The 27,700-nt window shown below is 37.4% G+C and overlaps 1 protein-coding gene across 2 annotated transcripts in view; it reads right to left on the bottom strand.

Annotated features, from left to right (window-relative positions):
• The window catches only part of Tpr (translocated promoter region, nuclear basket protein), a 64,445-nt gene that overhangs the window by 25,011 nt on the left and 11,734 nt on the right, over positions 1-27,700 (bottom strand). For both annotated transcript variants that reach the window (XM_045146920.1, XM_045146914.1), the window contains exons 8-31: positions 27,449-27,529; positions 27,284-27,371; positions 25,648-25,788; positions 24,639-24,730; positions 24,165-24,362; positions 22,316-22,423; positions 20,535-20,761; positions 19,797-19,960; positions 19,010-19,143; positions 18,769-18,917; positions 18,297-18,459; positions 16,519-16,653; positions 15,885-16,025; positions 14,664-14,829; positions 13,288-13,454; positions 11,291-11,443; positions 9,532-9,648; positions 8,844-9,047; positions 8,563-8,747; positions 7,783-7,930; positions 5,236-5,373; positions 5,009-5,140; positions 3,555-3,685; positions 500-710 (exon numbers count right to left, since the gene is read on the bottom strand). In XM_045146920.1, coding sequence (XP_045002855.1) covers positions 500-710; positions 3,555-3,685; positions 5,009-5,140; positions 5,236-5,373; positions 7,783-7,930; positions 8,563-8,747; positions 8,844-9,047; positions 9,532-9,648; positions 11,291-11,443; positions 13,288-13,454; positions 14,664-14,829; positions 15,885-16,025; positions 16,519-16,653; positions 18,297-18,459; positions 18,769-18,917; positions 19,010-19,143; positions 19,797-19,960; positions 20,535-20,761; positions 22,316-22,423; positions 24,165-24,362; positions 24,639-24,730; positions 25,648-25,788; positions 27,284-27,371; positions 27,449-27,529 — 3,573 coding nt within the window. The remainder of the gene's footprint in view (positions 1-499; positions 711-3,554; positions 3,686-5,008; positions 5,141-5,235; positions 5,374-7,782; positions 7,931-8,562; positions 8,748-8,843; positions 9,048-9,531; positions 9,649-11,290; positions 11,444-13,287; positions 13,455-14,663; positions 14,830-15,884; positions 16,026-16,518; positions 16,654-18,296; positions 18,460-18,768; positions 18,918-19,009; positions 19,144-19,796; positions 19,961-20,534; positions 20,762-22,315; positions 22,424-24,164; positions 24,363-24,638; positions 24,731-25,647; positions 25,789-27,283; positions 27,372-27,448; positions 27,530-27,700) is intronic.

The following is a 27,700-nucleotide window of genomic DNA, read 5'->3' as shown; positions in this document are numbered from 1 at the left end:
AAGTGGCTTCAAGTACTGCTCTCACTGCTAGCCTGATACACAGCCTGAGAGATGGTGACAGATGGTCAATCGAAACTCATCAAAGCAGAAATCTACAGGCAGCAGAGAACTCAACACTAAATCAGACTTCTAACATGCCAATCAAGGCTCAAGGAACACTGTGGAAGAGGGGATAGAAAGAGTAAGAGCCACAAAGTGAGTAGGATTACCCAGAGGCATGCCACTCCCCACCCTTCCACAGAAATTGACCAAGGCCTTCACTGACTCCATAGTGAGTATCAATAACCCCAATGAGGGGGGCCCTCACTAGAATGGGGGCAGGGGAGAGCAGATATAACAGTTTAAAAATAAGGAAGAAATATATAAAAGTTCCAGGCTAGCCTAGGCTATGTAGTAAGACTGTTCAGAAAATAAAAATAAACAACTCACTCTCTAAAAGTGCAAAGACACCACTGTAAGCTTACACAAGCAATGAAACATGCTAATTCCCTCACAGTACCTTATCCTGCTGTGCTTTAAGTTCTTCATACTGGGTTTTGTATCTTCGCCCAATTTTCTTGACTTGAGTGATAGTTTTAACTTTCTCTTGTATATCAATTATTTTGGCATCTAAATCCTTCTGAATGTTTTCCTTTTCAGTTTTTACTTTACTTAAATCTTCTTTCAGACTTTGGATTAAATTCTGGCTGTTAGTCAAAGATGCATTTGATCTGTAAAGAAATAGAAAGGGATTTTCAAAATACAAAATACATCAGACTTTTTTCAAATTATAAAACGCTTTACAAGTTTGTATTGTATTGCATTGCCTTAATACTTTTTAAAAAAAAATATCTGTAAGTAGAGAGAGAGAGACAAAAGAGTGACAGAGGTAATGAGCATAGCAGGGCCTCCAAGCTGCTATAAATGAACTCCAGATGTATGTGTCACTGTGCATCTGGCTTTATGTGGTTACTAGGGAATCGAACCCAGGTTGTTAGGCTTTGCAAACCAGGGACTTAACTACTGAGCCATTTCTAACTAAAAACTACTGCCCACTTCAAGAGGTAACCATTTACCTTAAGAATTTATAATTCTGGGCTGGAGAGATGGTTTAGCGATTATGCACTTGACTGTGAAGCCTAAGGACCCTGGTTTGCGGCTCGATTCCCCAGGACCCACGTTAGCCAGATGCACAAGGGGGCACACGCATCTAGAGTTCGTTTGCAGTGGCTGGAGACCCTGAAACGCCCTCTCTCTGTTTGTTGCTCTCAAATAAATAAATAAAAAATAAACAGAAAAAAATTTAAAGAATAGAAATTTATAATCCTTTATAAAGACTGACATACAAGCCTAATACATGCCTTGAAGTTAGAAAAACTGAACTAGTAAGCGGTCAAGTTAACATGTCAAATTTGACAAGTACTCAAGTTTCAGACTGAGTAACTATGTTAGGCTTTGAAGGCTGCATTGGTTTTGTTGTGATATACATTTAAAAAATAGCCAAAATGATCTACACTTAGTCTATATAAAAACTTATGTCTTGGGCTGGAGAGATAGCTTAGTGGTTAAGGAGCTTGCACACAAAACTGAAGGACTCAGGTTTGATTCCCCAGGACCCACGTAAGCCAGATGCACATGGTGCCGCATGTGCATGTTTGAGTGTAGCAGCTAGAGGCCCGGAATGCCCATTCTTTCTCTGTGCCTCTTTCTCTCTCAAAAACTAAAAACAAAGTCAAATCTTGGGTCATATTTGTCTTGTGGGCCCTACTGTTTGCCAGCTCTAACTTATACCATGAACTGAACTTCAAATTAAAACAGCTTGAAATAAGGGTATGAGCTTAGTATTATCCTTAGAACACTGTAGTATGGTGGTTTTTAAGGGAAAATTTATTTTTATGTGTGTACATGCACCATGATGTGGTTGGTATTAGGCCTGTGGAGGTCAGAGGACAAACTTCAGGTGTCTGTGCTCTACCTTCTTTGAGACAGGGTGTCTTACTGCTGGCCTGGGAGCTCTGGATTCTCCTGGCTCTGCCTTCCATGGTTAGGGGCCCTCTGGGACCACAGAGCTTCTGTATGCATCATATGCCTGTGCCTTTACATGGGTACTGGGGAATTGGATGCAGAGCTAACTGCAGAGCCAACTGCCATTTCCTCAGCTCCAAATGTTAGGCTCTTCAACTTTAAGAATATCTTTTCTTCTGAACAAGGCAGAATACTAATATGAACAAAGAAAATATGTATGGCAAAAATATAAATTTGTAAGCTGAAAATCATATAAAAGAGTACTCTGGAGTCATCTGATAAATAAAGAAAGGCTTCCTTTATAAAGTCACAAGAAGAGATTAGTAACAAAAAAATTATTTTCTTTAAAAGAAAAAGACTGGGAGATAGCTTAGTTGGTAAAGAGCTTGCCTTGTAAGAAAGAAGACCCTAGACTGATACCCAGCTCTGCCCCCACCCTCCCAAAGGTGGATGGCATTCCCGACAATGAAGCTATGTGAAGCTGCAGACTGTCTTTCAGCTTCTACAGGCACACAGGTGTACAACATCAGATGCCTCAGCAGTTAAAGGCACTTGCTTACAAAGTCTATCGACCCACATTTGACTCCCTAGCACCTATGTAAGTAAAGCCAGACACAAAAATTGTTGAAAACAGCCAGGCGTGCACAACTTTCATCCCAGCACTTGGGAGGCATGGGTAGGACTGCCATGAACTCGAGACCACTCTGAGACTACATAGTGAATTCCAAGTCAGCCTAGGCTAGAGTGAGACCCTACCTGGAAAAAACCAAACCAAAAAGTTGTTGAAAACATCTGGTGCTCCTTTTCAGTGACATGCATAGTGTGTCCATAAAACACACACACAAGTAAATAAATAAACGAAGAAAAAAGTAACTTTAAAGCTTATACCATGGAATTTAAATAAATACATGTCTACGAAACTGTATGGCTGCTGAACTGCAGAGAAATACAAGAAAAAGCACATAGAAGGACTCTAGCACTACTTATTTTTTTCTCAAATCAAGAAGCACTAGAGGGGTCAATTAAATAAAGCCGGGCGGGGTGGCGCACACCTTTAATACCAGCGCTCAGGAGGCATAGGTAGGAGGATCGTCATGAGTTCAAGGGCACCCTGAGACTAAACAGTGAATTCCAGGTCAGCCTGGGCTAGAGTGAGACCCAACCTCGTAAAACCAAAAAAGAATAATAAACTCGTTGAAGATTTCATGTAAGCCAGGCATGGTGACACACATCTGTTATCTCAATACCTGGGAGGGCAGGCATGAGTTTCAGGCCATCATGGGATTTCAAATTTTAGGCTAGCTTGGACTTTATAGTTAAACTGTTGCCCACACTTCCTCTCAAAAAAACAGTTTCACAGGCTGCACACACCTTTAATCCGAGCACTCGGGTGGCAGAGGTAAGAGGATCATCATGAGTTTGAGACCACCTGAGACTACCAAAGTGAGTTCCAGATCAACCTGAGCTAGAGTTAAGACCCTACCTCAAAAAACACCACCACCACCCAAACAATAAACAGTTGTGTTTTAAACCTTCATTCCTTATAATACCTTGCAATTTCAGCTTTAAGTCTCCCAATTTCTTCAGTGAGCTGTTGAATCCGTTTAGTGTGAATTTCCTTTTCAGAAAGGAGCTTCCGATATTCCTCTGTATCTGGATCTTTCTGTTGACTTACTAGATGCTGGAATAGCAAAAATGTACACTTTGGTTTTTCAGATTTGTAAGAGATGTGCTATATTGAATTGGCACAGTATCTAGTTATGTTTACAGTAGGCATCTTGTATCCAAAGTGATCAGAAACAGTGGTTTTCCTTGTGCAGTGGTTATGGGGTTCACCTCACAGAGTAACCTGGTACCACAATACTCCTATCAACGCTCTCCTTTAGCAAATCTAGCCAAAAAGGAAAAAGGGGTGGAACTCAAATGTCACTAAGTAGTCATTATTTTTTCAGTTGTAATGGACATTTTTGATTTAAGAAGACTAGGTTAAATAAAGGGAACCATGGAATTTAAAAGCTTTTAAGCATTAAGCACCTAATTTTATCAGTGACATTAACATAGGAAAAGTATACTTAATGCCTTACAATCTATGTAAACATATTACACCATACTAAATAAAACTGATTCCACTAAACAGGAAAGACAGCACAATGGAACAGAAATATATCAAGGTTTGGGTAACTCACCCTGCCTTCTTAATTATTTTTTCAGATTGTCTATGAAATAAGGAGTCTAAAATTCTAGAATCTTATTTAGAGACTCCTAAATAGTTATCATCCCAGAGTAGTTTCTAGGTGTGAGGTAAACTACATTTATTATTTATTTTTGTACATGAATAATGAATGCCTTAACACCCTCATCTTGCTAATAAGGAAAACTGCAGCTCAGAGCAGTTAAGAAACTGTTACAAGCCACATACGTAGTATATATATGCATGGCAGACTTCTGACCTTATTTGACTACAGAACTGGAGTTCTTAAATACATTATATTGTATGGTTTCATCTCAAGAACAAGTGAACAAGTGTGGTGGTCTGCTTCAGGTGTCCCCCATAAACTTACGTGTTCTGAATGCTAGGTTCTCAGCTGATGCAGATTTGGAAATTAATGCCTTCTGGAGGCAGTGTATTGTTGGGGGGTGAGCTTATGGGTGTTATAGCCAGTTTCCCCATGCCAGTGTCTGGCACACTCTCCTGTTGCTATGGTCCACTTTATGTGGGCCAGGGGGTGATGCCCACCCTCTGCTCCCGCCATCGTTTTCTCTGTCATCAGGGAGCTTCCCCCTTGAGTCTGCAAGCTAAAATAAACCTCCTTTTCCACAGAAGCTGCTTTTGGTTGGGTGATTTCTAGTAGCAATGTGAACCTGGCTGGAACAAGTTTTTAAAAAGTACCCCAATAGGGTATCCAATTCCCATTTTAATGCATAACATCACATTACAAATAAAGTTAAAGCCAAAACCCTTGGAATTATGAGAACTTAAAAACAAGTGACTAGATTCACTTACCTGGTTTCGTGCTTTCCAACGTTTGACATCCTCTTCTAACAATTTCTTCTCTGCCTGCAGCATACCACTTTTCTCACTTAGCTCAGCATTTGCTTCTTGTAAAGGCAAAATATCTAACTCCAGTTTCCTCACCTAAAAAAGGTTATTTTTAAATTTTTCAACCAAAATAAAATTTACTTCAGTATTAAAGATAACACACTTGCATGCTTGACTGGCAAGACACAAACCTTTGCTTGCATTTGTTGTAGATCCTGTTCGAGCCTCTCCTTTTCTTCTCTTAGCATCTTATTGGTCTCCATAACCACATTCATAGTTTCAGTTTTCTTCATCAGTTCTTCGTGTTGAGCTATTGTTTTTGCAGTTACCTACCGATTCCAAATACAGTATGTAAATACACATCCACACAAATAGCTAAAGAACTATCACTTCCTACCAGCTCTCATTTTCCCTACAATAAAGGGATTTAAATTTCAACCTTAACTTTTGAAACTTTACAAATTTATTTTTCTAACTCATTTTAAGAGCAAAAGAACTTAAACGTAAAAAGTTAACAAAGATTAAAGTAAACAGAGACTACAAATGAATAAACAAGCACCATTAACACTGGGCAAAAACATGCTTTATCTTTTGTAATTTTTTTTTTTAGTCAGTGTATACTAACTTGGAAGTAATGTTATTTTTAATTTTTGCTTGTTTGTGTGTGTGTATATGTGCATGTATGTGTGTCAGAGAGGGAGAGAGATGTATGCATAAATGTGCCCTTGACATACCCCATATGCCTGCATGTGGTGGCTGGAGTGGAATGGCAGGTGTCCTGCTGCATTGCTCTTCCACCTGGTCTTGTTTTAAACCAGTCTCTTTTCAATGATTCCCAAGCTTATGGAGCTTGGATGATTCTAGGATCTTCACTCCCCTGTGGGTCTATGGTTACTTGTATGCGTGGCATACCAAGCTGATTAGGAGAGATCTGGAGATTTGAATCGTATAGTCTCAGGACCCCTCAGGCCCTCATTCTTATTCAGAAAATGCACTTCACTGCAGAGTCATTTCTGCAGTACAGAAGCAATGTTATTTTTACCCTAAGTCACCCTGCCTTGCTTGGAAATTTCTCATCATATGGTTCTGATGTTCAGGTTAAATAATCTAAACTTTTTTTCCTTGTTATTGTGTACAACTATTCACTTTTTGTACAGGATCCCAATATTTTTATTAAGACTTATTATAAGCTCTGGATAGGCTGAAAATTACTAAGTCAGCCTGGACTCAAATTTGTAGTGATCCTCCTCCTCTGCACTGTCCCCAAAATGCTGGGACTATAGGCATGCACACCACACCTGTGTTTGGCACACAATTATACTTATTTTTATTAGTTAGGAACTTTGTATGGTCAAATCACGCATTGGTTTTTAATAGTCATTTTTAAAACTACATAATTCATAGTTCCCACACTATATATTATTTGTGTGTGTGTGTGAACTTATTGACTCTTCCTAATATACCTAAGAGTTGATTCTCCCCTCAGAATTTGTTCACAGGGTGGTTTGATCTACCTAGTACATGCTTTTCTATAGCCCAAAGGTATAGCAAAAAGAAAAGCAAGCATAGGAGACTGAGACAATGTGTAGTCTTTTTCTTTTAATTTGAAGAACTGACTCTGTTCTTTTAAGGGGTGTGAAATAAAGGATTGTATTTCCATGGTGAGGCAATTTTGAAGTTGGACTGTTTTTTTAAACCAGATGTAATTCTGTAACCTCAAACTTCTGCTGAAGACATAAACCTCACGAATATAACTTTTTCCTCTTCCCTGATCAATAGTGTCTCTCTAGTAGTCATTCGGACTACTCACAAATGTAAAGTAGGTAAATGCTTCAAGGTCTTAATTTCCTGCCTTCTAGACATGGAGTATATTTCTGAATCTCTGAAGAATGAGGAACATAACCCTATTGACTAGTGGATGGTACTGCTATGGTATCAAGACTGTGTTCTATTCATACATGATGTGTCATCTTCTTTTCCTTTTTTTGGCTATTACTTTCGACTCTCTTTCTTCTTTACATAAAGAAAATATCCTGTAGGGGTTTATCCTGGAAGGACTGTCAAAATGTATATGCAATGATAACTAACAAATCAGAAAACTAGAATGTTGCATACTACATACCCTAAGTCTCAATGCTTCACACATAAACTGATTTCATCCCTATAATTATCCAAATATAAGAAAGGAAACTAGGAGAAGAATGGTTATACAAGCTCATGTGTATGAATCCCTTTAATCGTTATGATTATCATTTAAATATTATGGATAAGGAAACTCAAAGCTGGGAAGGTAGATGAAATACAAGAGCATAACAACTAATCATAGGAAACTTGTTTTTAAAACTGAAAGTCTGGGTAGAGAGCTTTCACTATTAACCACTACATAGAAGCAGTATTTAACAGCTGTTTAATGGACTTACAAGTTTACAAAGAGTACTTAAATTAAACTTACACTAAATGGTAGAAAAATGAGATCTTTTAGCTTTTTTTTGTAAAGAGAGACAGACAGACAGAGGAAGAGAGGGAGAGAGAATTGGTGTAACAGGGCCTGCCACTGAAATCCAACTCCAGAGGCTTGCGTCACCTAGTGGGTATGTGTAACCTTGCACTTGCCATACCTTTGTGCATCTGGCTAAAAATCTGGAGAGTTGAACATGGGTCCTTAGGCTTCACAGGCAAGTGCTCTAACTGCTATCTCTCCAGTCCCTTCTGGCTTTCTTTAAGCTTAGTTTACATACCTGAACCTTCTCCCTTTCAGCATTCAGGCTATCCTGCAGTTCCTGTAGCTCTCTTTCTAAAAGTTCAACCCTTTGTCGATAACGCAGACTCTCAACCTGAGCCACCTCAAATCTAGTTTCAGCAATTTCTTTTTCTCGCCGTATAAATCTACAAGAATATATACATATGTAAAGATTTTATTTAATATTCAAAGAACCAACAATTTAACATTTCAAAACTTGAATCATTTACTTTAATAGCTATTTCACATGTTTGTAATAATAGCAAAAGTTTAGTTATATATTTATATGACAAACACATTAGAAATACCTATCTTTAGGCTGTGTACACTGACACTTATCTGTAAACAATCCTAGTACTTGAAAGTAGATGCAGAAGTACTGTAAGTTTCAATGTCAGCCTGGACTACATAGTAAGCAAAAGAACTATGGTATCTGTAGAACCTTGTAGAAGGCCTTTATTTTCCTTTCTGTTGTTCAGATTCCACTTCAAAGCAAAGGCAGTCCTGAACGCCTGCTGCTCTTGCCTGGGCCTAAGTGCTGGCAAGGGTTAGAGGTGTGTACTACCATAGCCAGTTAGCATTTAAACTTTTCACTGGAAATCAGCTTAACTATCAGATTCAACTTTAAAGCCATTTATTTAATATATGTAAATGTTATCAGACAGTAGTAGTTTTGTTGGCCAATAAGACTGGCTGACCTTTCCACCTACATTATATAGATCCTTCTTCTTTAACTTCTACATTTGTAGTTATCATAATATTAAAATATTTGCCCTACCTGAGAATTTCCAAGATTTGTTCTTGAGATTTTCCCTCCTCACTGAGAGATACATTCAATGCACCCTGTGTGCCTTCCTTTATAGAGGCAACCACCTTGTCACTTAATTTTTCTATCTGATCATGAAGCAGTCCATTTTGTTTCTCTAGATCTTCACAGCGAGACATACTCTTAGAAACTTCATCCTGCAAACCAGGAATTTATCACAATAGATTTTCTAATGTGCAACTAAAAAAAAAAAAAATCAGCTTTTCAAAATATTCTACCTTCATCTATAATACCTTTAACATTCTCTCTCTTTCTTCCCAAGATGCTTTACTCTCCAACAACTGTGATTCTGCTTTCTGCGCTGTTTCTTCCAAATGCTGGCGAATTGAAGCCATTTTTGAAACCTGTTCTTTTGCAGCCTGGAGAGCCTCCACATCTGCAGCGTGCAGCATCAATTCTCGCTCATACTTATTCTGAGCTTCCACAGCTATTTTAGCCTGTAATTAAGTATCCCCAGCGACACAAAAGATTAAAATCCATGAAGCTCACCAGTATTTTTTATGAAGGATAGTGTATTGTTGAAAATAATCAAAATGGGAGGGTAACTCAAATACATTAAAATGAAGATAATTAAAAATGCTTTTCAGGTCTTCTACTTTGCTAAACTCCTAAGTATCTTAATTGTTTTGTTGCTAACAGTTTTATTACCAGATCTAGTGAAACATACACTTAGTTTCTTATTCTGATTTTATACTTTTTCTGCATTCGCCAAGATTGCTTCATTAATGAAGAATACACTACTTTTGGCCGTCATCTACATTTTCTAAATATCTTAACATAAGTTTCACAAGAACAAAAATAATATTGCACTTGCATTTGTATAAGGCCTACTAGTCCTCAAAAAAATATTAATAACTCTAAGAACCTTTCTCCAAGCTTAAAGTTCATTTGTCAAAAACCAACCATGGGAACAGCACTTACCTGTTCCTGACAGTCACGTCTGGCTTGCTGTTCATTACTTAGAGCTGAGCTTGCTCGCTGAAGAGCTTCTTGTACTTCACTCTGCACACTAGAGAGAGTTTTCTTCAGTTCAGATAACTAAGTAAGAACAAAAGTGAAAAAAAAATTAACTACAAACCTGGAAAATAATTTAGATAGATGCTGAATGACCCAATTAACCCAAAGGACCACTGCTCAGTTGTATAGCTATAATCCAACATATCTACATATTTTACAACTCTTGTATCTTCTCCTTAACACTTTGCAAAAAAAAAAAAAAAAAAAAAAACAAACAAACAAACTGAGGGAGTACTTCTAAAGAGCAGCATTAATACCCATTTTGTAATATAACCTAAAATTTTCAAAAAGAAACTTACAGATAGTTTGTAAAAGAGACACAAATGAGCAAGTATTTAAGAAAATGTCTGAAATCCCTAGCCATCAGGAAAATGTAAATCCAAACAAGTGAGATACTCAGTCAGGAAGGCTATCCAAAAAAAAAAAAAAAAATGACAATGCAGGAAGAGGAACTCTCATCCATTGTTGGTGGGACTATAAACTAATATAACAATTATGGAAGTCAGAATGGAGATTTCTCAAAAGTTAGAGCCAGAACTCAGTCATACTAATTCTAGACATAGATTCTAAGGATGCCACACTCTATTACAGAGATACTTCCACATCTTTTATTGCAGCTCTAGTAAAAAAAGATAAGAATTGCATAGATACCCAGTGATAGGTGAATGGACAACAAAAATATGGAACGCACAATGGAATTCCATTCTGCAGTACAGAGAAATGAAATTATGAAATATGCAAGAGAAAATGGATGGATCTGGAATAAATCATATGAAGTGATTTCAACTCAGAAAGACCAAAACTAACATGCAGGACTTCTTGCTTGTCATGAGTGTGTAATGTATGTGGAAAAAATATGGGACAAAACACCTATAATCAGACCGTAACCAAAAGTGAACATAGGGGCTGGCAAGATGGGTTAGCGCTTAAGCTCTTGCCTGTGAACCCTAAGGACCCCAATTCGAGGCTGAATTCCCCAGTACCCATGTAAGCCAGATGCACAGGTGGCGCATGAATCTGGAGTTCATTTGCAGTGCCTGGAGGCCCTGGTGTGCCCATTCTCTCTCTCCCCCCCACTCCCTTTTTTTCTATCATCTCTCTGAAAGAAAGAAAGAGAAAGAAAAAGAAAGAGAAAGAAAGAAAGCAGGCAAGCAAGCTCAATTAAAAATAAAAGTGAATATAGCCAGGTGTGGTAGCAAATGCCTTTAATGCCAGTACTCGGGAGGCAGAGGTAGGAGGACTGCCATGAGTTTGTGGCCACCCTGAGACTACATAGTGAATTCTAGGTCAGCCTGGGCTACAGTGAGACCCTACCTCGAAAACCAAACACAAACACACACAAAAAGTTAATATAAAAAGATGAGCTGGAAGATGGGGGGAGGGATGGGCAAAAGGATACCTGTAACATGTAAACAGAAGGAAGTAAAATACAGTGGGTAGAAATTGGGGAAACCAGGGTGATAGGAATCAAAAACAGGTTGTATTTGAAAATGCCATTATAAAAAGAAATTTATAGAAATTACAGAACACAATGAAACACAAAATTAAAATGTGTTCAATCTATTTCTATTGTGGTGAGCCAAATTATCCCTTGTTAGGTAGTTAACAGAATTCAAATTCTTACACAAAAGACAGAAATATTATGGCTAATAATCCAACTTACTTGTTGTTCCATACTCTCAATAGCTTTTCTCTTATCATCCTGAAGTTCTTGTTTTTCCTTTTCTACTTCCATCAACTTCTTTTCCAACTGTGTCTGAAATTCTGCCGATTCTTTTAAACGAACTTCAATGTTCTTCCGTACTTCTTCTGTCACCTTCACCATATTACAAAATGTAGAAGCAAAATGGCATACATCTAAGATTCTGTAATACTTTCCTCTACGTCTAAATTGGATCATCAGTAAAGTTAATGTCTGCCTTGTATCAAAAGAAGAATCCATGAAATGATAACTAAGCCAAGCAAATATCTAGAAGCCAGATTGTATCTCTCAGCTTGGGTATTGGCCATTTTTGTTCGTGTAATAAAATTCTAACTCTCTCACCTTCCCTTATATCCATCCTCACATCCACTAGCCAAACTCTGGCTAATTTATCACTGACAGACAGTTTTCTCACATAATACATTACACTGATGCTAATTAACAAAAGGATCTTTTAAAAACGTGGTCCTACTCATCTCATTTCCTTAGAAGTACGTGCTCAACCATGTTTATTGCTGCTCAATTTATAATAGCTGGGAAATGGAAACAGCCTAGATGTCCCTCAACTGATGAGTGGATAATGAAGATGTGGCACATTTATAAAATGGAGTTCTACTCAGCGGTAAAGAAAAATGAAATTATGAAATTTGCAGAAACGTGGATGGATCTGGAAAGGATTATATTAAGTGAGGTAACTCAGGCCCAGAAAGCCAAGCGCCACATGTTCTCTCTCGTATGGGGATCCTAGCTACAGATGACTGGGCTTCTGTGTGAGAATGAAAATACTTAGTAGCAGAGGCAGTAAGTTAAAAAGGAGATCTAAAGGGAAGAGAAAGGAAGGGAGAAGGGTACTTACTAGGTTGGTATTGTATATATGTAAGTACAATGATTGAGATGGGGAGGGAATATGATGAAGAATGGAATTTAAAAGGGGAAAGTGCGGTGGGGAGAGGTATTACCATGGGATATTTCTTATAATTATGGAAAATGCTAAAAAAAATTGTGAACATAAAAAATTTTAAAAAAATGTGGTCGTAGACTAGTATGATAGCCTCCATAATAAATTTTAGTTTTGGTTTTGGGTTTTTTTTTTTTTTTTTTTTTTTAGTTTTTCGAGGTAGGGTCTCACTCTGGTCCAGACTGACCTGGAATTAACTCTGTCATCTCAGGGTGGCCTTGAACTCATGGCGATCCTCCTACCTCTGCCTCCTGAGTGCTGGGATTAAAGGCATGCACCACCACACCCGGCTCATAATAAATTTTATATCCTCCATTCCACACCAACTTTTGGAAAAAATTTCTAATTATGTTATGTTAAAAAGCAATGGCTCAGGTAGTTAAAGGTGTTTGATTGCAAAGCCTGCTGGCTAGAGGCTCAATTACTCAGACCACATAATAGAAAATGCACAAAACAAAGCGGCTCCAAAAAAGGCTATAGTGTACAAGTGAACTCAATGCTTATCTGAAGCCTTTCTGTTCAGCTAAGGCTTGATACCTCATGGAATCCCTTTCTGTCTCTTTATCCAGATGCTAAGTTTATTCAAAACACTGCCAAATGACACATCTGTTAAGCCATGCATATCTAACAGACAAGTATCTAAGTGATTTGATTTGAACCTATCCTATAGCACATGCTTTGTCTTGTAGTGTTGGGCTTATTACACTCAAATTCTAGCTGTTAAGAGGAATGATGTAGCCACAATTCACACAACAGTATGAGACATGCTCTTAATTAAAAAAAAAATTAACAAGCCGGGCATGGTGGCACACACCTTTAATCCCAGCACTCGGGAGGCAGAGGTAGGAGGATCGCTGTGAGTTTGAGATCACCCTGAGACCACACAGTTAATTCCAGGTCAGCCTGGGATAGACTGAGACCCTACCTCAAAAATAAATAAATAAATAAAAATTTAAAAAGTAGCAGGTATGTTGAACTGAATTTTGTGAGCCATACATACCTGTTTTTCCTTGTTCAAGGAGTCTTCTAAACTAGTAACCATTGCTCGATACTGCTCCACATTACTAGCACTTGTTCTGAGTCTTTCCTTCAAGTCATTTACCTGTTCCTCAGCCTGTCTCAACTGACTCAAGAGATCATCAACATCTTCTTTGTCACTGGACTGACCTAAAAATATTAAGAGACTGGTAAGATCAACACTTCCAACTAACATTTTAAATATATATATTTTTTTATCATTTATTTGAGTGTGACAGAGAAAGAGGCAGATAAACAGACAGAGAATGTGTGTGCCAAGGCCTCCAGCCACTGCAAATGAACTCCAGATGCACGTGCCCCTTGTGCATCTGGCTTAAGTGGGTACTTAGGAATCAAGCCTCGAACCATGGTCCTTAGGCTTCACAGGCAAGCACTTAACCATTATGCCATCTCTCTTGCCCCCCAACTAACATTTTAAATACCATTAGAGACGACTACTGCTACAGAGTACATTAAATGATGATTAAAGCTCAAATACAGGTGCACTTAACTATAAAATATATTCCAATCTGAACTGAATACAAAAATAAAAACTACTAGTTATTTTGTCATGTTACTTCTAAGAAATTTGCATAGCTGAAATCTACTATTACAGAAATTAAGAAAGGAATACAAATCAACCAACCCACCCAAAATCTAAACCCACAAACTTGCAGAAAGCATAATTTTTGTTTAATCTAAAATAAATGAAAGAAGAAATTGAGGGTTAAAAAGAATGTGTTCTTTTTACCATATGATATCAATGAGACAAATGGATTATTATTCCATTAAACAAATGTACCAGTTATATACATGCACAATACACATGCATGCACATGCACACACATTTTGGGATTTCCTTTCCTAAGAAATAAAACCATATAGAATGATTATCTAGACATAAAGGATTTGAACTTGAAATGGTGTATTTACAAGAGTGGCAGACTATAATAAAATAAATATTTCCCTTATGATCGATAATAAGTAAACATTAAAATGCTTTTTTAAAGGCACCCAAACAAATAAATTACTTCTTTAATTGCGCCTTATCACAGATTTAGTAAATGTCCTCAAATCAAAGGAGAGGATCATATATTCATGTTAATCTTTGAGGCCTTACGTTTGAATCACTGTAAACCCACACACTTAAAGAATTGAAAACTCAGAACAAAGCTTGGCCTATTACCAAATAAAATTATCTGGATCACCAAGTCTTCTGAATGCAGTCCCACACTGTGCTCTTTTCAGATAGTGAGAATGGGTTTTTCTACTTTTTATTAGAACCCACAATGAGTTAGGACACTTGTGAAGAAGTACTGATCTTAGTCATTCAACATTTGCCTCGTGTTCTTTCTTTACCTTTACCAGTCCTCTGTGCAGACTGAGAAGCAAGCTGGACTTCCATAGTACTCAGGTGCACTTTCAATGTAGCAACTTCCTTCTGAGCATTTTTCAGTAGTTCTTTTGTGTTAAGATGAAGATTTATTTCTGTATCTAGCTGCCGCTTTGTATCTAAAAGTTGAACCTGTAAGAAAAAAATACGTTAGCTCTATAAAATCTATTTTCAGTACATATATAAGTACAGGTTCAAGACATCTTTCTACAGATCCTTAAATTATTGCTAGAGACAGTAACATTTAAATTTCTACCCAAAGCATACAATACTATTATGATCTCTCCTAGTTTGCTAACTTAAGTAAGGTTCCAGACTACATCACCAGAAAAAAGCAGCAGAGTAGACTCCATAAATGGAGAATGACGGGCAGCCTCTGGGACTGAAGCAGCTCAAGTTAACAGGAGATCTCAGGGGAGCAGTGGCCAGAAATTAGTCCCTGGGCATGTACCCAGGGATCCCCCGCCGACTTGTGACTAGCCCATGTTTCAGAGATTACCATGAACAAAGAAAAGAATCATCCAAAAGGCTCAGGATAAAGGTGCCTGATACCCAGTGGCATAATGCCTGTTTCCCAGCAGCCAGACAGAAAAATAAGTAAATCAACAAACAAACAAATAAATAAATCATTCACTGGATAATGGAACTAGTTCTTAAGAAAGTCTTGCCTCAATCACTGATGGAAAAAAAAAAAAAAAAAAAAGAAAGTCTTGCCTCAAGTGGAAGGGAATCATTAGTTCTAAACTAGGTACTGGTCCAGGCCCACTTAGCTTATCATAAAAAGTAACATTCAGCTAGCTGTGGTGGCGCACGCCTTTACTCTCAGCACTTGGGAGGCAGAGGTAGGAGGATGACCAGGAGTTCAAGGCCACCCTGCGACTCCACAGTGAATACTAAGTCAGCATGGGCTAGTAACATTCACATAATCATACATAATCAACTATTTGACTTAACTTTACTGTCTTCCTGACCACCACCCAAGGAAAGTAAAATGATACAAAAATACTCAACATCCAACAAGGTAAAACTCACAATTGGAAATTACTGGGCACACCTATGTAAGAACCACTAAGAGAGCATGTAAAACGTTTTCCAAAATCATACCAGAAAGGCAATGTGTCTATGTCCAGGGGCGCTAGATTAACTGTGAAACATACACTAAAAATCTGGAACCAGGTAAGACTCACATCTAGATTCCTAGTAAGCGAGTGCCTCTGCTCCACTTCATTTTCCAACTTCTTCTTTAGGTGAGAGATCTCGTGTTCCAGCTTTTCTATCTGGTTACTGAGCCTTTGTTTGGTCTCTGTTTCAGATCGCTCTAGTATTCCCTAAGGTAGTAAGATTAGTTAGGCTTAAGGAAAAACAAAAATCAACACAAAGCATCACAAAGAATACTTACTAAAGGATATACAGAATGACAGTACAGGATTACAACTATGAAGAAGTTAGAAGTATCTACCAAGAAACTATTTTAACATCTTTTCATATTAAAATAAACATTTATTGGGTGCGGGGAGGAGGGGGTAAAGAAACATAACAATAGTCATTTAGATTTCTTTCAAATTAATCTTGTGCAGTTATGCTACACCGAACCCACTGAGTAGTCATGCAGAGCAAATATGCCAACGGCATAGCTTCTATCACTTTCTTTCAAAGTTTTGCTTAAAATGATGTTTTAGCATGTCTTCAAATTCTTTGATCACCATAATGGACAACACAAATAAGATACATTTTCTATTTCAGAAAACTGAGAGATTAAAAAGATAATAATATCTCTATTTTTTTTGGGGGGGATACATGTGCTTTTTTTCACTTGGTCACCTGGATTGTTTGCAGATTAGTGAGCAGCAAGTTTTGCCCCCTTTGTTCAGCTAACAGAGATTCCCTCTGCTGAGAAAGACGGACTTCTGACAATTTCAGCATTTCTTTTTCTTTCTTCAAATTGTCTGCTCTCACCTTGCAATGAATACAAGTGGAAGAAAAAATGTTGGACAATAGTATGCCAAAACAAATACAATTACAAAATTAAAGTTCCCTTTTCATCACTCTGTACTCACGGAATCTAGCTAGACTACACCTGTTCATTACATAAAGAAATATATACCAGGTGTGGTGGCACACGCCTTTAAGCCCAGCTCTTGGGAGGCAGAGGAGAAGGTTCACTGTGCGTTCAAGGCCACCCTGAGATTACATAGTGAATTCCAGGTCAGCCTGAACTAGAGTGAGACCCTACCTCGAAAAAAAAAGAAATATAATTTCACATTTCAAGTATTAAAACATAAAGCAAAAAATATCAGGACTACTACTAATAGATCAAAGGAAAGCCTTTCTATTAACCCAAACACTTATGGTCATTTTGCCTCTAACAACCATAAAGAAAACAAACAGCAGCAACAAAAATGTAAAACATCAGACTGAAACACAGCTCCATAACTGCACTTTAGTGAAACCAGAAGAACATTAAATCATGATGTTTTGGAACTTCATGATGTTTTGGAACTCAAATCACCTTCTAAGTACCTCTTTGAAAACAATAATTGATCTACTTAACACATATTTTTCTTGTACAGAAAAATACACTATAAGCCCCAGAGAACCTGAAACAGTGCTTTGAAAGTCAATGTATTCACAGTATTTATATTTATCCCTGAGTCATACTGTCACTTCATCAGTTGGAAAGTGTTACTCCTCACTTCCCACCACAGCTTGGTAGAAAGATGAAAATGAAATACAGTCAAGAGAAGTACAAAGGTGAGTTCGTATCCTAACCAACCTGTTTCTCATGACTGTCAAAAACAGGCAAATTAGTGGGTGTGGTAGTGCGTGCCTTTAATCCCAGCACTCGGGAGGCAGAGGTAGGAGAATCGCCATGAGTTAGAGGCCACCCTGAGACTACATAGCGAATTCCAGGTCAGCCTGGGCTAGAGTGAGACACTACTTCGGAAAACAACAACAATAAAACAAAACAAACAAACAAAAACAATTTAATCTCAGCACTCAGGAGGTAGAGGTAGGAGGATCACCTTGGGTTCAAGGCCACCCTGAGACTACACTGTGAATTCCAGGTCAGCCTGGGTAGAGTGGGATCCTACCTCAAACAACAACAACAAAAAACCCCCACCCAACCAACCAAACAACAAAAGACAGGCAAATTACTTATTAACTCTTGAATCAACTTTACAATGTACTTTACATGTACAAGCATGATTTTAAAAAAGGGATAAGGGATAACCTATAATCACAATCCCAACTCAGAATTCATTTGGAAATATTATTATTTAGTCATTTATAGTCAGGTTAATATTCAGAAATGCAATTTCAATGTAACATTTTTATGCTGCTCTATATATTTGCTGTTCTTATACATGTAGGAGACTTGTAATCAAATCTTAGTTCAGCAGATAATAGGAACATTTTTCTTTTCTCAGTAGAAAAGATGACACTAGTAACACATTATAGGCTACTTGGAAGCCATGTAAAAAGGACTTATAACCCACAAACTGCTCACCTATGTAATCTGAATCCCTAAGATCAAAGAAATAACCAAAATGATGTCACATGCAGCTTGTGATTCAAACCAGTTGGGGATGTGGTCTCACCTCGGCAACAGCCAACTTCTCATTTGCTCCTCGCAAGTCTTGAGTCATGGTATTGATGATTTGCTCCTGCTTTTGAGTTGTTGCAGTAAGTTTCTGATTCCTCTCTTGCAGGGATGTTATTTCTCGGCGATATCCTTCAACATTATCTTGCAGCATTTCATAGCTGGTATTAAACAAAAAGAAATCTTATGTCCTTCAAAAATTCCATAGGTTTAATTAATACAAAAAAGTGGCTTGTGTACACTGTGAAATCTTTATTTTTTTTTTTTAAATCCATACTCTTAAGGTCATGACTTAGTCCTGCCTGGGAGAACTAGTAACCAACACTACGGTGGAAGCATCATAGCATCCCATACTGAAACTAATTCACAAAAAGGCAGCAGTACTATTGATTAATCCTGGAACTTCAGTGATTTAAATACGGGCTTTAATAGCTTAGACTCTATACACTTTTGAAGAAAAGAAAATTTACCGTTTAGAAGCAAAATCAAGTTGAGTGGAAACTTTGGTGTTTTGTGAACGCAAATCTGTGACTTGCTCCTGAAGCTTCTCAAGTTGCTCAGTTTGAATTTTTTCACTGTCTATCTTTTCTTTTTTGTAATTTTCAAAAATTTCCTGCAACTAAATATTGGTTAACATTAGAAAACAATACTGTATTCTTTAAAAACTCAGCCCAAAGACAGCCTGTGTTCCTCAGCTGGTATGGTCTCTACCTGTTTAAGAGCAGCTCTTGCTTCAATAGCTTCAGTTGATTCAATGACAGGTACTGGAGCAGGAGTGGAAGCAGTCTGTGCTGTACTTGAACGTTTTGGAGTTGAGATGAGAGAGAGATCATCTAAGCTTGAAGCTTTAGAAAAAATACAAAGACTAAGTGTTGTGTTGGTTTTCACAAACCAGCTGTAATATTTGCAAACATATCATTACTAAATCAACCAAGTAAATTTATTTAAGAGAAATGATTTCAGAAAACAGTATCTACTAAAGACTATTAAAGTTGTTTCTGGTTTTTTATTTATTTGAGAGAGAAAATGAGTGCGTGAGAAACTGGCAGACAGCGTGACTAATGGTGCACCAGAGCCTCCTGCCACTGCAAACAAACTCCAGACATACAGGCCACTTTCTGCATCTGGCTCTATGTAGGTACTGGAGAATCAAACCCAGATTGTTGGGCTTTCAGGCTTGGCAAGCAAGCGCCTTTAACTGGTGAGCTATCTCTTTAGCTGTTTCTGGTCTTTGATAAGAAGGGATCTATTACTTACAGATTAAATGCTAAAACCTAAAAATAAAAATTGTACTGATTTAAGATGTATGGTTTTCAATAGTCTTTCTAGCACTATACATCAAAGATGGCATCTTCTCTGAACTGAGGATGTAACAATTAATCACACATGGTAACCCATTTAACTTTCCCACTATTAGAGCAGCCATTACTTATGTACCAAAATGCATTCCATAATGCCTTTTCAAAATATTTCCTTAAAAACATAAAAATAAATCTACCTTGTAATGGAATGGTCACTCCTGTTGTTTGTGACAGTAAAATACGGTACATGTCACGCTGACGTACAATGGAGTCAACAAGCTGCATCTGATGCTGTCGTGCCTCACGGAGCTGTTCTAGCTCAGTGAGGGAGCTCTGGAGTTGGTGCTGAAGCTCAGCAATTCTGCAGGAAAGTTGTGTGTATGAGTTTGAGCTGCAAAGTGATTATTATTTCTACTACTACAGCTTCCTAATCATTTATTTACTTTCCTTCTGCCAATTTAAGAATCCAGCTTATTCATTAGTACCATCCGAGAAACTTGTCTGTAAAAAATTAAATTAATTTCACTTAGTTTAAGCTCTAATTTTCTAGCTTTTAAAGTCATTCCTTTTCCTCAAGCACTACATCTATGTTCACTATTCTGGAAATTCATGAGTCTATTTGAGTAATTCCTATTCTCTTCTCTATAGTGTTTCCTGGTATCTAGGCCAGCTCCTCCGATTACTATGTTCCCTTTGATATACATACATACACACAAACACATATATATGTGTATTATATATCTATCTGTGTACGTATGTATGTAAATATTCCAGCACTAGTCACATTAACTAAAATTAGTTATTTATTTACTCTTTTAAATTACTGTTGCTCAATTCCCCCCCGCTCCCCAAATCACTATATTCTCAGTAGCCAGCATGTTAGGGACAAGTAAAATGATTAAATATTTAATCAACTGAAGCAGTCAATTGCTTACTTAGATGAAGTTGTTTCCTGTTCTTCCCTTTCCCGGGTTTCCCCAAGTTCTCTAAGAGCAAATAACAGACGCTGATTCTGCTGTTGAAGCTCTTCAATATTTCTGTAAGACACTAGATGCTGTGATATTACTTCAGAGGAACTACTGATGTCTGCAGAGCTGACTTCCTCATCACGAATTACGTGGTTTCCCCTTGCTTCTTCAAGTTCCATTAAAAGCACTCTGATCTAAAAATAAAACATTTAATGTTAACATTCATGTAGGCTCTATGGTACTCTGAAAACATCCCCTCTCATCATATCTTGGAAGCTAAGCAGGGTTAAGTATCTGAGTGGGAGAATATTAGTAACAGTTCCAGAAGTCTTTGAAAGAAATAGAAAATTTCAAGTGAAAACATTACTTATAAAAACTTTAAGCAATTTCTAACCTAGACTATCTTAAAACAACAACAAAGCACCAAGCACAATAATTTTAGATGCTAAAGCCTAAGTCAAGTAAAACTTTAATGAACAAAGATATTACTAAAATGTAGAAAATCCCAGAAGAATCATCATTTTTCTAAAGCAACAATAAAAATGAAACAAAATTGCTTATTTATCATGTGAGTTTAGGTATGTATTATATGACGGGACAGAGGAATGCACAGAAAAAGTTTTTGGTAAAAAGCAATTATAGCCGGGCATGGTGGCACACGTCTTTAATCCCAGCACTTGAGAGGCAGAGGTAGGAAGATTGCCATGAGTTCGAGGCCACCCTGAGATTACAGAGTGATTTCCAGGTCAGCCTGAGCTAGAGTGAGACCCTACCTCAAAAAAAAAAAAACAAAAAAAAAACCCAGTTATTATTCACAGACTTTTATTAATGTGTATTATGTATAAACACACAAAATGTATGGCAAAATATGAGAAAGACCGACATTTATCAACTTGTTCATTAAAACACACCCCCCCCAGTAGCTGGACACAATGGTACATGCCTACACTGCAAGCTGCTCAGTAGGCTGAAGCAGTCCTACTGAGTAAGGGTTCATGGCTAAACTGGGCAACACATAACAGAGTGAGACAGTGTCTCTTTATAAAGTAAATGGGCCAAGTGTGGTTGTGAGCACCTATAATCCCAGCACTCAGGCTGAAGCAGGATAAGGAGATCAAGGCCAGCTTGAACTATGAGTCCAGACTACAAAAAACACACACAAAAATAAAACAAGTAGCAGAATGATGAATGGTGTGCATAAAACACTCTTACACATTTTCATGTATGTTCACTGATGCATGAAGGATATGAAGGAACAAACAAGCAGTCTGCTAACACTGGGTACACACTGGGACATAGGAAATAGGATGATGCAAAATAGTAAAATGCTGTTATCTTTGAAATCTTTGTGCATTTATTACAAATGCCCCTACAATTTGAAAATTTAATAAAAAGCTGTGTAAAAATAACTGCAGTAAGCTCAACATGATGGAACACACCTTAATCCCATCACTAGGGAGGCAGAGGTAGGAGGATCACCATGAGATCGAGGCCACCCTGAGACTCCATAGTGAATTCTAGGACAACATGGACTGGAGTGAGACCCTACCTCAAAATAAATAAATAAATAAATAAATAGTAATGATAAAATAAATAAAAACTAGAATAGAACTCTACTAAAGTGGTATTTCTATGACTAGAATGCCTTACATACTTCCCGTAAAGTATTTCTTTAGGTATCATCACACATATTCATACATTAATTAATGGACAACTGGTATCTGACTGGAAAAAAAAAATAGGCTAACCTGTTGTGAAAGGTCTTTTATTTGTACTTCCATTCTCTGATTGTCTCTCTCAAGTACACAGGAATGTTTATTGGCTTTATCAGTATCTTCCTGTAATCGCTGTATCTCCTGTAAAATGTAAACAAGTAAAAATCCTACACTTCCTCCTATAAATTACACAAATGGAGTATATGAATGACAAACATACAGTGTTCAAATACCACAGCCATGAAGAACCGTGGTCTTAGAAGCTCTATGAAATTCATAGTATCTTACCAAAACGACTCAACAGCTTTGTGACTAGAACCAAAGTATAGGAAATAATTATCATCTGGCAATAAAATATGCTGGGTAAGAGACAGAGAAGACGTGATTCTGTTAAAGTCTCAGTGATGAATTCTCAAGCAGCAGCAACCAAAGCACTGGTTGCTATAGAAGGCAAAGGCAGAACTTTCCAAAGTTTCATTTCACAAGTATGTTAGAGATTTAGCAGCATAGTTTTAAGGACCCTGCTATAAGCACCAACTCAGTCAGATTTGGAATCTTTATGTTTTATTTCAAATTTATGCAAATTTTTCTTCAAAATGGGTTACTTTTATATAATAACCCTTTAAATATATTCTGCTGTTCCAAGGACCTCTGAAAATAAGTTGATCTAATAACGAACTAATTTCTATAGGAATATGTGAAAAAAAAAGAAATATGCAAATGTTAATGAACAACAGCACTAATACAAGCCCATTAAGTCCAAAAGAGAATTAATAAAGATGCAAGGTAGATGTAGTTTGGCAATAAAAGCATTGAAACCTTATGAATGAGCATTCAAATTACTTATGTTACCATTTAAATTCCTTGGTTTTGATAAAGCTATTATATTATTATGCTGCATTAGTGAAAAGAAATAGGTTGTTTTCTTTTTTTAAAATTTTTTTGTGGTAGGGTTTGGCTCTAGTCCAGACTGACCTGGAATTCATATGTAGACTCAGGCTGGACTTGAACTCATGGCAATACTCCTACCTCTGCCTCCCGAATTCTGAGATTAAAGTTGTGCGTCACCCTTTCACAAATTCTAAGAAAATTTCTCTCAGTAATACTAGGAGTGGTACCCTAACAACTAATCATTTAGGGTATAAACACTCTTAGGTCACCATTAAGTGCTCTTCAGAAGTAATAGGATACCATGAACTTCTTGACACATTTAATGAGTAAAAAAAAACATTAAAAAATAATGTACGGTTAAGATGCCAATTTGTAAAATAGTAAAAATAAAGGAGTGCTTACCTATGGTCAAACAGTACGGTATTTCTATTCAGGCTACTACAACTGACTGAGAAAGAATGGTTAGGCTACATTTAGGAATACTTATAAGAAAAAGAATGTATTTTAATTTGAAAAGTCTTCTAAGGAGATTTAGCTCTGGCAGGAAAAAAAAAAAAAAAAAAAAAAATCAAGAAAACTTTTTAGGTGCCTTACAATGTAAATGGCACTCACAATTCAGGTGAGTAAAACCTGAGCACTTTCTCATTGGGGTGTTTAATAAAGCAATGAAAACCATCAACATGTGCAACTGTTAAGCATGTCATGGATGATGGAGGGGAATAGAAAAATAACATCAAAATGGAGCACAGCACTTGGAAACAAGAGGGGGTTGAGTGAAGGTAAATGTGAAGGGGGAACAAAGGAGGGTAGTGGGAGGAGATCAAGATTAGATACACTGTGTATTGTATGAAGGCTGTCAAATTAATTTTAAAACTGTGTAACTGTTCTATAACTGAACGTCCATTAACTTTTCTGACTGAAACACCTTAAGAAAAACTACCTGGGAAATGATTTTTTTCTACATAATTGAAAACTGAAAAATGGAACCAACCTTCATAGCTTGTTCAAGCTTGACAGATAGGCTTGCCACAGCTTTCTGTGCACGCTCATACTCCTCACGCTGGCGCTTCAGAATCGGTGCTTTGGCTTCAACTTCTTTCACTATCTCATCTAGGTATTTATTAATTCTTTTGTTTTCTAGTTTCTCCAAAAGCAGCTGGTCCTGAGCTTCCACATAAGCATTATATAGCTGAAAGTAGAAGTGGCATTTCATCACACTTAAGCCTTACCAGTTTGTAGCCTACCTTGTTTCAAAATAAATCTTCCTTAGCAGTTATATGCAAAGGAAATATTTGCTATAATCCTACATACAAGCAGGAATGAAAGAAAGCCTGTCCTTGTCCTAGAATGCACTATTAATCAGCAGATGACCTTAAGAATGAATTTGAGGGGGAACTTATGTTACAGAGCAATCTGAACACCTCTGTTGAAGAAAAAATTAAACAAGATTGACTGTCATTCCTACCTCAGTTAATTTCATGCCAGGTTTCACTATCTTAGCTACAGCTGCTGCAGTGGGAGACATGGCTGCAAGTTCCTCTTCAGATAGTATAGCTCCTGTGTCAAAAAATAAAAATTTAGTATACTTCTGTAATGTTTTTAACTAAGAACAACTAATAACTTTTTAAGACAAGGGAAGGATAAGCAATATGAACAACTTTCTTACTAATTCTGAATACAATTTACATCTAAAAGTACATAATCACATGGGCTGCAGAGATGGCTTAGTGGTTAAGGCATTTGCCTGCAAAGCCAAAGGACCCAGGTTCAACTCCCCAGGACACGTAAGCCAGATGCACAAGGGGCACATGCACCTGGAGTTCATTTGTAGTGGCTAAAAGGCCCTGGCATACCCATTCTCTATCTCTTTTCTATCTGTGCTTGCAAATAAATAAATAATTTAATAAGTACATAATTAGTTAAACACTGCCCTAGAAATTGATGTTATCAAATGGTACTTTCAATAGGTCAGTAAATATGTAACAGCACAAAATGCTATTTTTCAAATAAAAATCTTACTGTGTGTGTACACATGTGATGCAAGCATACGTGCATGCCCCACAGACTGGCATGTGGAGGGCAAATGGAAATCATATGTCCTCTATTGCTCTATCACCTTATTTCCTTGAGACAGGGTCTCTCACTGAATCTGGAGTTGCATCATTTTTTGGTTAACTGGGTGACCAGCCAGTCCTAGCTTTTCTCCAGTCTCTGCCACACTCAACACTGGGCACAAGGGTACAGAGCCACACCTGGCTATGTGGACGTGGGGAATCAACCTTAGGACTGCAAGCTCATATAGCAAGTGCCCTTACTCACTGAGCCATGTCTTCAGCCCATAATAATAAATTATAATGTTATCTGTATTAGGTTTTCTGTATCATTGCAAAAAGGAGAAGGTATTAGCGAAATCAAGCTATTACAATGACAAATTTTAGTTGTCCAAAGAATTAACAAGCATCTACGAGCTGTACCTTTGCGTTTTGTGGCTGAAAGCAGATCATTAGCATTCTCCAATTCCTTTTCCAGTTTCCCTACTTTCTCAAGCATTTCTTTTTCCATTTGATCTTTAGAGTCCTCCAGCTGTAGAAGATGATCTTGCATTGTTTTGTTAGCTATATCATTTGGAGACAAAATATTGAAACAAAAAATTAAAATCTTGCAGGGAAGAATTTACCTGTCCAAGAGACACCATTAAATGTGAGAGAGGCTGTACCTGACACTTATCTACTGATATTTCTGGCTCTACTTATCACCCCTAAAATGTCTTAGCTTGGTGAGTCTGTTCTCTTTTTGATACCCCTACACATAAGAAAAAGAAAAGAACTTATAAAGAAAGAGGACCTAGGGTTATCTCTGGTTCCAATACTCATGTTTATTCTGAAATTAGAACTGACTGCATACAGCATAAATGTGGTTGTCCTACCACTTCCTTGGATTTCATATTACATATTCAACCACTACCTGAAAACAGAAAAAATATCTGTATGAACAATACAAATGTTTTTATCATTACACTTTATTTTTTTAAATTGTTTTTTGTTCATTTTTATTTATTTATGTGAGAATGACAGAGACAGAAAGAAGCAGAGAGAGAGAGAGAGAAAGAGAATGGGTGTGCCAGGGCCTCCAGCCATTGCAAACGAACTCCAGACGCATGCACCCCCTTGTGCATCTGGCTAACGTGGGTCCTGGAGAATTGAGCCTCGAAATGGGGTTCTTAGGCTTCACAGGCAAGCACTTAACCACTAAGCCATCTCTCCAGCCCTTATTTTTAATTTTTGAGAGAGAGGGAATGGGCATGCTAGGGCCTTTCAGCCTCTGTGAATGAACTCCAGATGTATGCGCCCCCTTGTGTGCATGTGCTAAGCTTGCTCTCTAGCCCTAATTTTTATTTTTTTTTGAGGTAGGGTTTCACTCCAGCCCAGGCTGACCTGGAATTCACTATGTAGTCTCGGGGGGCCTGGCATTCACAGTGATCCTCCTACCACCACCTAATAAGTGCTGCGATTAAAGGCATGCACCTCCACGCCTGGCCATCACACTTTAAATAATAACATACAGCTACTTACATTGCACTAAGTTTTGTTATTTTAAGTATACTGGAGGTGGTTTAAAGTATACAGGCAGGTGTGTGCATGTTATAAACAAGTACTATACCACCATCCACAAGAAACATCCTTGAACTTTGGTATCCTAAAGGGAGACTAGAGTAGTCAATCCCTGAAGGTGCCTAACAGTTCACAAAAAAGAACGAAAGAAAAAAAAAGAGGGGGAAAGAGAGAGGGAGGGAGGAAGAAAGAAAAACAGAAAAAATGAAAAACAACCAAACTACAATGATATTGGTAGCTTAGACAAGGATGGCAATTTACAGAGAACTCAAATTGTTATGATTTTTATCTTTTTTCAAATGTACTATTTTCTTTGAAATATAATTTTAAATTTCTTAGCTAAATGATTTATTTTTTAACCAAAAAAATACTTTGTGTACCAAAGTATGTCCCTAGAAAAGTTACATCAAACTTCTAAATTCAATCAGCACACAAATGTAAACAAAACTGTACCTTTTCTTTGAAAGCAACCGGATCTCCCCACAGCCTAACTGCTTACCTTCCCCAGCTTCTTTCAGGAGCTTGTGCAGCTCATCCACTGCCCGGGTGAGCTCACTGCTCTTAGCCTCTGAGTCCTCAGCAGCACTCTGGAAGTTCAATTTAACAAGTTACCCACACAGCCAGGAGCCCAGCACTACACATCAACGTGTGGTGGCATATTTACCTTGTACAGATTGGAGAGTTTGATATGCGCATTTAATTCATTATGGAATTTCTCTTCCATGCTTGCTTGTTGTTCTTTGGCCTAAAAAAAAAAAAAAAAGAAAGAAAAGAAAAAGTAAGCCTATAGCAAATACTAACAAAACTATTATATTAGTAAATCTACCTTGAAGTAAATTTAAAATGCTTCTCAAACATCAAGCCAGAAAATCCACTTTGCAAAAGTATGAGTAAAACACAAACTGCATAGCAACAG

The sequence above is a fragment of the Jaculus jaculus genome, chromosome 1, assembly GCF_020740685.1.
Source record: "Jaculus jaculus isolate mJacJac1 chromosome 1, mJacJac1.mat.Y.cur, whole genome shotgun sequence".
NCBI lineage: Eukaryota > Metazoa > Chordata > Mammalia > Rodentia > Dipodidae > Jaculus > Jaculus jaculus.
The sequence above is the reverse complement of the archived record's forward strand: the minus strand, read 5'-3'. Positions and strand labels throughout refer to the sequence as shown.